The 11,309-nt window shown below is 38.9% G+C and overlaps 1 protein-coding gene across 5 annotated transcripts in view; it reads left to right on the forward strand.

Moving 5' to 3' along the window:
- Positions 1–11,077, forward strand: part of mterf3 (mitochondrial transcription termination factor 3) — a 35,790-nt gene extending 24,713 nt beyond the window's left edge. For all 5 annotated transcript variants that reach the window (XM_072912562.1, XM_072912559.1, XM_061931055.2 and 2 more), the window contains 3 exons: positions 9,743–9,814; positions 9,901–10,062; positions 10,788–11,077. In XM_072912562.1, coding sequence (XP_072768663.1) covers positions 9,743–9,814; positions 9,901–10,062; positions 10,788–10,982 — 429 coding nt within the window. In that variant the 3' untranslated portion in view covers positions 10,983–11,077. The remainder of the gene's footprint in view (positions 1–9,742; positions 9,815–9,900; positions 10,063–10,787) is intronic.
- The last annotated feature ends 232 nt before the right edge of the window (positions 11,078–11,309 follow it).

Raw genomic sequence — 11,309 nt, forward strand, 5'->3', positions numbered from 1 at the left:
AGTATCGTTTATCGGCCTCCTCGACTACTCATAATCAGTATTAGTATCAACCCCTAAAAATAGAGTAGTTCGATCTGTAATTGATCCACTTTTTGATTCCCATATCGGCGCAAAATATCAGTTTATAGTCGATATCGGCCCTGACAAAAAAAAACGTTTGATCTTTGATTGATCCACTTTTTGATTGCCATATGGGCGCCAAATGTAGGTTATCGGCCTCCTTGACTACTAAAAATCGGTATCAGTATCAGCCCTGGAAAAAAAACATAATTTGAGCTATAATTGATCCACTTTTTGATTCCCGTATCGGCGCCAAATATTGGTTATTGACCTCCTTGACTACTAATAATCTGAAAAACATAATTTGAGCTAGAATTGATCCACTTTTTGATTCCCGTATCGCCACCAAATATCGGTTATCGGCCTCCTTGACTACTCATAGTCGATATCGTATCACACCTGAAAAATAAAGTTTGATCTATAATTGATGCAGTTTTTGATTGCCATATCGGCACCAAATATTGGTTATTGACCCCCTTGACTACTCATAATCGGTATCAGTATCTGCACTGAAAAAACATAATTTGAGCTAGAATTGATCCACTTTTTGATTCCCGTATCGGCACCAAATATCGGTTATCGGCCGCCTTGACTACTAATAATCAGTATCAGCCCTGACAAAAAAAAGTTTGCTCTTTGATTGATACACTTTTTGATCATAGACATGTATCGTTTATTGGCCTCCTTGACTACTCATAATCGGTATCTTATCAAAGCTGAAAAAGAACATAGTTTGATCTATAATTGATCCACTTTTTGATTGCCATATCACCGCAAAATATCAGTTTATTGTCGATATCGGCCCTGACAAAAAAAAACGTTTGATCTTTGATTGATCCACTTTTTGATTGCCATATCGGCGCCAAATATTGGTTATTGACCCCCTTGACTACTCATAATCGGTATCAGTATCTGCACTGAAAAAACATAATTTGAGCTAGAATTGATCCACTTTTTGATTCCCGTATCGGCACCAAATATCGGTTATCGGCCGCCTTGACTACTAATAATCAGTATCAGCCCTGACAAAAAAAGTTTGATCTTTGATTGATACACTTTTTGATTGCCATATCGGCGCCAAATGTAGGTTATCGGCCTCCTTGACTACTAAAAATAGGTATCAGTATCAGCCCTGGGAAAAAAACATAATTTGAGCTATAATTGATCCACTTTTTGATTCCTATATCGGCGCCAAATATTGGTTATTGACCTCCTTGACTACTAATAATCTGAAAAACATAATTTGAGCTAGAATTGATCCACTTTTTGATTCCCGTATCGCCACCAAATATCGGTTATCGGCCTCCTTGACTACTCATAGTCGATATCGTATCACACCTGAAAAATAACAAAGTTTGATCTATAATTGATGCAGTTTTTGATTGCCATATCGGCACCAAATATTGGTTATTGACCCCCTTGACTACTCATAATCGGTATCAGTATCTGCCCTGAAAAAACATAATTTGAGCTAGAATTGATCCACTTTTTGATTCCCGTATCGGCACCAAATATCGGTTATCGGCCGCCTTGACTACTAATAATCAGTATCAGCCCTGACAAAAAAAGTTTGATCTTTGATTGATACACTTTTTGATTGCCATATCGGCGCCAAATGTAGGTTATCGGCCTCCTTGACTACTAATAATCAGTATCAGTATTGGCCCTGAAAAATAACAGTGCTTGATCTATAATTGATACACTTTTTGATTCCCATATCGGCGCAAAATATCAGTTTATATTCGATATTGGCCCTGACAAAAAAAGTTTGATCTTTGATTGATACACTTTTTATTGCCATATCATAGACAAGTATCGTTTATCGGCCTCCTCGACTACTCATAATCAGTATTAGTATCAACCCCTAAAAATAGAGTAGTTCGATCTGTAATTGATCCACTTTTTGATTCCCATATCGGCGCAAAATATCAGTTTATAGTCGATATCGGCCCTGACAAAAAAAAACGTTTGATCTTTGATTGATCCACTTTTTGATTGCCATATGGGCGCCAAATGTAGGTTATCGGCCTCCTTGACTACTAAAAATCGGTATCAGTATCAGCCCTGGAAAAAAAACATAATTTGAGCTATAATTGATCCACTTTTTGATTCCCGTATCGGCGCCAAATATTGGTTATTGACCTCCTTGACTACTAATAATCTGAAAAACATAATTTGAGCTAGAATTGATCCACTTTTTGATTCCCGTATCGCCACCAAATATCGGTTATCGGCCTCCTTGACTACTCATAGTCGATATCGTATCACACCTGAAAAATAAAGTTTGATCTATAATTGATGCAGTTTTTGATTGCCATATCGGCACCAAATATTGGTTATTGACCCCCTTGACTACTCATAATCGGTATCAGTATCTGCACTGAAAAAACATAATTTGAGCTAGAATTGATCCACTTTTTGATTCCCGTATCGGCACCAAATATCGGTTATCGGCCGCCTTGACTACTAATAATCAGTATCAGCCCTGACAAAAAAAAGTTTGCTCTTTGATTGATACACTTTTTGATCATAGACATGTATCGTTTATTGGCCTCCTTGACTACTCATAATCGGTATCTTATCAAAGCTGAAAAAGAACATAGTTTGATCTATAATTGATCCACTTTTTGATTGCCATATCACCGCAAAATATCAGTTTATTGTCGATATCGGCCCTGACAAAAAAAAACGTTTGATCTTTGATTGATCCACTTTTTGATTGCCATATCGGCGCCAAATATTGGTTATTGACCCCCTTGACTACTCATAATCGGTATCAGTATCTGCACTGAAAAAACATAATTTGAGCTAGAATTGATCCACTTTTTGATTCCCGTATCGGCACCAAATATCGGTTATCGGCCGCCTTGACTACTAATAATCAGTATCAGCCCTGACAAAAAAAGTTTGATCTTTGATTGATACACTTTTTGATTGCCATATCGGCGCCAAATGTAGGTTATCGGCCTCCTTGACTACTAAAAATAGGTATCAGTATCAGCCCTGGGAAAAAAACATAATTTGAGCTATAATTGATCCACTTTTTGATTCCTATATCGGCGCCAAATATTGGTTATTGACCTCCTTGACTACTAATAATCTGAAAAACATAATTTGAGCTAGAATTGATCCACTTTTTGATTCCCGTATCGCCACCAAATATCGGTTATCGGCCTCCTTGACTACTCATAGTCGATATCGTATCACACCTGAAAAATAACAAAGTTTGATCTATAATTGATGCAGTTTTTGATTGCCATATCGGCACCAAATATTGGTTATTGACCCCCTTGACTACTCATAATCGGTATCAGTATCTGCCCTGAAAAAACATAATTTGAGCTAGAATTGATCCACTTTTTGATTCCCGTATCGGCACCAAATATCGGTTATCGGCCGCCTTGACTACTAATAATCAGTATCAGCCCTGACAAAAAAAGTTTGATCTTTGATTGATACACTTTTTGATTGCCATATCGGCGCCAAATGTAGGTTATCGGCCTCCTTGACTACTAAAAATCGGTATCAGTATCAGCCCTGGAAAAAAAACATAATTTGAGCTATAATTGATCCACTTTTTGATTCCTATATCGGCGCCAAATATTGGTTGTTGACCTCCTTGACTACTAATAATCTGAAAAACATAATTTGAGCTAGAATTGATCCACTTTTTGATTCCCGTATCGGCACCAAATATCGGTTATTGGCCGCCTTGACTACTAATAATCAGTATCAGCCATGACAAAAAAAGTTTGATCTTTGATTGATACACTTTTTGATTGCCATATCGGCGCCAAATATCGGTTATCGGCCTCCTTGACTACTAAAAATCGGTATCAGTATCAGCCTTGGAAAAAAAACATAATTTGAGCTATAATTGATCCACTTTTTGATTCCTATATCGGCGCCAAATATTGGTTATTGACCTCCTTGACTACTAATAATCTGAAAAACATAATTTGAGCTAGAATTGATCCACTTTTTGATTCCCGTATCGCCACCAAATATCGGTTATCGGCCTCCTTGACTACTCATAGTCGATATCGTATCACACCTGAAAAATAACAAAGTTTGATCTATAATTGATGCAGTTTTTGATTGCCATATCGGCACCAAATATTGGTTATTGACCCCCTTGACTACTCATAATCGGTATCAGTATCTGCACTGAAAAAACATAATTTGAGCTAGAATTGATCCACTTTTTGATTCCCGTATCGGCACCAAATATCGGTTATCGGCCGCCTTGACTACTAATAATCAGTATCAGCCCTGACAAAAAAAGTTTGATCTTTTATTGATACACTTTTTGATTGCCATATCGGCGCCAAATGTAGGTTATCGGCCTCCTTGACTACTAAAAATTGGTATCAGTATCAGCCCTGGAAAAAAAACATAATTTGAGCTATAATTGATCCACTTTTTGATTCCTATATCGGCGCCAAATATTGGTTATTGACCTCCTTGACTACTAATAATCTGAAAAACATAATTTGAGCTAGAATTGATCTACTTTTTGATTCCCGTATCGGCACCAAATATCGGTTATTGGCCGCCTTGACTACTAATAATCAGTATCAGCCCTGACAAAAAAAGTTTGATCTTTGATTGATGCAGTTTTTGATTGCCATATCGGCACCAAATATTGGTTATTGACCCCCTTGACTACTCATAATCGGTATCAGTATCTGCACTGAAAAAAACATAATTTGAGCTATAATTGATCCACTTTTTGATTCCCGTATCGGCACCAAATATCGGTTATCGGCCGCCTTGACTACTAATAATCAGTATCAGCCCTGACAAAAAAAAGTTTGATCTTTGATTGATGCACTTTTTGATCATAGACATGTATCGTTTATTGGCCTCCTTGACTACTCATAATCGGTATCTTATCAAAGCTGAAAAATAACATATAGTTTGATCTATAATTGATCCACTTTTTGATTCCCGTATCGGCACCAAATATCGGTTATCGGCCTCCTTGACTACTCATAGTCGATATCGTATCACACCTGAAAAATAACAAAGTTTGATCTATAATTGATGCAGTTTTTGATTGCCATATCGGCACCAAATATTGGTTATTGACCCCCTTGACTACTCATAATCGGTATCAGTATCTGCACTGAAAAAACATAATTTGAGCTAGAATTGATCCACTTTTTGATTCCCGTATCGGCACCAAATATCGGTTATCGGCCGCCTTGACTACTAATAATCAGTATCAGCCCTGACAAAAAAAGTTTGATCTTTGATTGATACACTTTTTGATTGCCATATGGGCGCCAAATGTAGGTTATCGGCCTCCTTGACTACTAAAAATCGGTATCAGTATCAGCCCTGGAAAAAAAACATAATTTGAGCTATAATTGATCCACTTTTTGATTCCTATATCGGCGCCAAATATTGGTTATTGACCTCCTTGACTACTAATAATCTGAAAAACATAATTTGAGCTAGAATTGATCCACTTTTTGATTCCCGTATCGGCACCAAATATCGGTTATCGGCCTCCTTGACTACTCATAGTCGATATCGTATCACACCTGAAAAATAACAAAGTTTGATCTATAATTGATGCAGTTTTTGATTGCCATATCGGCACCAAATATTGGTTATTGACCCCCTTGACTACTCATAATCAGTATCAGTATCTGCACTGAAAAAACATAATTTGAGCTAGAATTTATCCACTTTTTGATTCCCGTATCGGCACCAAATATCGGTTATCGGCCGCCTTGACTACTAATAATCAGTATCAGCCCTGACAAAAAAAGTTTGATCTTTTATTGATACACTTTTTGATTGCCATATCGGCGCCAAATGTAGGTTATCGGCCTCCTTGACTACTAAAAATCGGTATCAGTATCAGCCCTGGAAAAAAAACATAATTTGAGCTATAATTGATCCACTTTTTTATTCCTATATCGGCGCCAAATATTGGTTATTGACCTCCTTGACTACTAATAATCTGAAAAACATAATTTGAGCTAGAATTGATCTACTTTTTGATTCCCGTATCGGCACCAAATATCGGTTATTGGCCGCCTTGACTACTAATAATCAGTATCAGCCCTGACAAAAAAAGTTTGATCTTTGATTGATACACTTTTTGATTGCCATATCGGCGCCAAATGTAGGTTATCGGCCTCCTTGACTACTAAAAATCGGTATCAGTATCAGCCCTGGAAAAAAAACATAATTTGAGCTATAATTGATCCACTTTTTGATTCCTATATCGGCGCCAAATATTGGTTATTGACCCCCTTGACTACTAATAATCGATATCAGTATCTGCCCTGAAAAAACATAATTTGAGCTAGAATTGATCCACTTTTTGATTCCCGAATCGGCACCAAATATCGGTTATCAGCCGCCTTGACTACTAATAATCAGTATCAGCCCTGACAAAAAAAGTTTGATCTTTGATTGATACACTTTTTGATTGCCATATCGGCGCCAAATGTAGGTTATCGGCCTCCTTGACTACTAAAAAGCGGTATCAGTATCAGCCCTGGAAAAAAACATAATTTGAGCTATAATTGATCCACTTTTTGATTCCTATATCGGCGCCAAATATTGGTTATTGACCTCCTTGACTACTAATAATCTGAAAAACATAATTTGAACTAGAATTGATCCACTTTTTGATTCCCGTATCGGCACCAAATATCGGTTATCGGCCTCCTTGACTACTCATAGTCGATATCGTATCACACCTGAAAAATAACAAAGTTTGATCTATAATTGATGCAGATTTGATTGCCATATCGGCACCAAATATTGGTTATTGACCCCCTTGACTACTCATAATCGGTATCAGTATCTGCACTGAAAAAACATAATTTGAGCTAGAATTGATCCACTTTTTGATTCCCGTATCGGCACCAAATATCGGTTATCGGCCGCCTTGACTACTAATAATCAGTATCAGCCCTGACAAAAAAAAGTTTGATCTTTGATTGATACACTTTTTGATCATAGACATGTATCGTTTATTGGCCTCCTTGACTACGGTACTCATAATCGGTATCTTATCAAAGCTGAAAAATAACATATAGTTTGATCTATAATTGATCCACTTTTTGATTGCCGTATCGACGCCAAATATTGGTTATTGACCTCCTTGACTACTAATAATCTGAAAAACATAATTTGAGCTAGAATTGATCCACTTTTTGATTCCCGTATCGGCACCAAATATCGGTTATTGGCCGCCTTGACTACTAATAATCAGTATCAGCCCTGACAAAAAAAGTTTGATCTTTGATTGATACACTTTTTGATTGCCATATCGGCGCCAAATGTAGGTTATCGGCCTCCTTGACTACTAAAAATCGGTATCAGTATCAGCCCTGGAAAAAAACATAATTTGAGCTATAATTGATCCACTTTTTGATTGCCATATCGGCGCCAAATGTAGGTTATCGGCCTCCTTGACTACTAAAAATCGGTATCAGTATCAGCCCTGGAAAAAAAACATAATTTGAGCTATAATTGATCCACTTTTTGATTCCTATATCGGCGCCAAATATTGGTTATTGACCTCCTTGACTACTAATAATCTGAAAAACATAATTTGAGCTAGAATTGATCCACTTTTTGATTCCCGTATCGGCACCAAATATCGGTTATCGGCCTCCTTGACTACTCATAGTCGATATCGTATCACACCTGAAAAATAACAAAGTTTGATCTATAATTGATGCAGTTTTTGATTGCCATATCAGCACCAAATATTGGTTATTGACCCCCTTGACTACTCATAATCGGTATCAGTATCAGCCCTGAAAGAACAACATAATTTGAGCTATAATTGATCCACTTTTTGATTCCTATATCTGCACCAAATATCGGTTATCGGCCTCCTTCACTACTAAAAATAAGTATCAGCCCTGAATAAACATTGTTTGATTTATGATTGATTCAATTTTCGATTCCCGTATCTGCTCCAAATATCTGTTATCGGCCTCCTTGACTGATAATAATTGGTATTGGTATCAGCCCTGAAGACATATTCAATCTCAAATTGATACACTTTTTGATTACCATATCTGCTCCAAATATCTGTTATCGGCCTCCTTGACTGCTAATAATCGGTGTTGGTATCAGCTCTAAAAACATATCGTTCAATCTGAAATTCATCCACTTTTTGATTTCCGTATCGGCTCCAAATATCAGTTATCGCCCCCCTACACTACTAATAATCAGTATCAGTATTGGCCCTGAAAAATAACAGTGTTTGATCTATAATTGATACACTTTTTGATTCCCATATCGGCGCAAAATATCAGTTTATATTCGATATCGGCCCTGACAAAAAAAATACTACTCATAATCGGTATTAGTATCAACCTCTAAAAATAGCATAGTTCAATCTGTAATTGATCCACTTTTTGATTCCCATATCGGCGCAAAATATCAGTTATTGACCTCCTTGACTACTAATAATCGATATAGGCCCTGACAAAAAAAGTTTGATCTTTGATTGATACACTTTTTGATTGCCATATCGGCGCCAAATGTAGGTTATCGGACTCCTTCACTACTAAAAATCGGTATCAGTATCAGCCCTGAAAGAACAACATAATTTGAGCTATAATTGATCCACTTTTTGATTCCTATATCGGCACCAAATATCGGTTATTGGCCTCCTTGACTACTAAAAATTGGTATCAGCCCTGAATAAACATTGTTTGATTTATGATTGATTCAATTTTCGATTTCCGTATCGGCTCCAAGTATCAGTTATCGCCCCCTTGACTAATAATCAGTATCGGCCCTGAAAAATAGCATTGTTAGATCTATAATTGATCCACTTTTTGATTACCATATTGGCGCAAAATATCAGTTTATATTCGATATCGGCCCTGACAAAAAAAGTTTGATCTTTGATTGATACACTTTTTGATTGTCATATCATAGACAAGTATCGTTTATCGGCCTCCTCGACTACTCATAATCGGTATTAGTATCAACCTCTAAAAATAGCATAGTTCAATCTGTAATTGATCCACTTTTTGATTCCCATATCGGCGCAAAATATCAGTTATTGACCTCCTTGACTACTAATAATCGGTATTAGTATCGGCCCTGAAAAAACATAAATTGATCTAGAATTGATCCACTTTTTGATTCCCATATCGGTTATTGACCTCCTTGACGATTAAAAATCTGTATCAGTCCTGAAAAAAAAACATTGTTTGATCTATGATTGATTCACTTTTTGATTCCCGTATCTGCTCCAAATATCTGTTATCGGTCTCCTTGACTGCTAATAATTGGTACTGGTATCGGCCCCGAAGACAAAATCAATCTCAAATTGATACACTTTTCGATTCCCATATCGTCTCCAAATATTGGTTATTGACCTCCTTGATGACAAATAATCGGTATTGTATCGGGCCTGAAAAACCCTAATTTGAGCTATAATTGATACACCTTTCGATCCCCATTTCGTCTCCAAACATCAGTTATTGACCTCCTACTACAAATATCGGTTATCGGCTGCCTTGACTGCTAATAATCGGTATTGGTATCGGCCCTGAAAACACATCATCCAATCTCAAATTGATACACTTTTTGATTCCCATATCGGCTCCAAATATTGGTTATTGATCTCCTTGACAACTAATCGGTATCAGTATGGGCCCTGCTAGACATGTGACTTTCCTTGCAGACTCGTCAGATCCTGGCTCGACTCCCCAGGTTGCTGTGCGGCAGTTTGGAGCCCGTGAAAGAGAACCTGAAGGTGAAGAAGAACACACCTGTTGACCTGTTGACCCTTCACCTGCTGACCCTTCACCTGCTGACCCTTCACCTGCTGGTGTGTTGCAGGTGTGTGAACTGGAGCTGGGCTTCAAGACCAAGGAGATCCAGCACATAGTCCTGGTCGTCCCCAAAGTCCTGACCGCCAACAAGAGGAAGCTGACCCAGATCTTCCATTTTGTCCACAACACCATGAAGGTGCCGCACCACCTGATCGTCAAGTTCCCTCAGGTAACCTTAGTCACCTGTCTTGGTCTTGTCAACCTACTCATGACGACTCACCTGTCTCGGTCTTGTCCACCTACTCATGACGACTCACCTGTCTCGGTCTTGTCCACGTACTCATGACGACTCACCTGTCTCGGTCTTGTCCACCTACTCATGACGACTCACCTGTCTCGGTCTTGTCCACCTACTCATGACGACTCACCTGTCTCGGTCTTGTCCACGTACTCATGACGACTCACCTGTCTCGGTCTTGTCCACCTACTCATGACGACTCACCTGTCTCGGTCTTGTCCACCTACTCATGACGACTCACCTGTCTCGGTCTTGTCCACCTACTCATGACGACTCACCTGTCTCGGTCTTGTCCACGTACTCATGACGACTCACCTGTCTCGGTCTTGTCCACCTACTCATGACGACTCACCTGTCTCGGTCTTGTCCACCTACTCATGACGACTCACCTGTCTCGGTCTTGTCAACCTACTCATGACGACTCACCTGTCTCGGTCTTGTCCACCTACTCATGACGACTCACCTGTCTCGGTCTTGTCCACGTACTCATGACGACTCACCTGTCTCGGTCTTGTCCACGTACTCATGGGGACTCACCTGTCTCGGTCTTGTCCACGTACTCATGACGACTCACCTGTCTCGGTCTTGTCCACGTACTCATGACGACTCACCTGTCTCGGTCTTGTCAACCTACTCATGACGACTCTTCATTCCAGGTGCTCAACTCCAAGTTTCTGCGCGTACGAGAGCGCCACCTGTTCCTGCAGTACCTGGGCAAAGACCAGTACGACCCCGCCCAGGCCAACTACGTGTCCCTGCAGCGCCTGGTGTCGCCACCAGACCAGGTTTTCTGCACCGAGGTGGCCCAGGCCACCCTGGGGGATTTTGGCTTGTTCCAAAAGACACTCTAGGACTCCACGACCACCTCAAAACTGAATTCAGACGTCTGTAAAAAATGTCCTGTATATGAAGTGTTATTATTAAATATACCTGTTTTTAATGAATACTCATGCCTACTACGCTACTCTCTCAGTCATTTGACAACCACTGCTGTATTCTCTACAAATGTGTTCTCCGGTGCTTTTAAAATCATGTTAACAGAAGTTACAGAAATACAAATAAGTTACTAGTTTTGTTTTGTACGTTTAGTTTATGTGGCGTTATGCCTTTATTCTGATAGAGCAGACAGGATGTCCCCCGACCGGATGTGACGTGTTACGCTTGTTGTTGTGACACAT

Source organism: Nerophis lumbriciformis, linkage group LG37 (genome assembly GCF_033978685.3).
Source record: "Nerophis lumbriciformis linkage group LG37, RoL_Nlum_v2.1, whole genome shotgun sequence".
Taxonomy (NCBI): Eukaryota; Metazoa; Chordata; class Actinopteri; order Syngnathiformes; family Syngnathidae; genus Nerophis; species Nerophis lumbriciformis.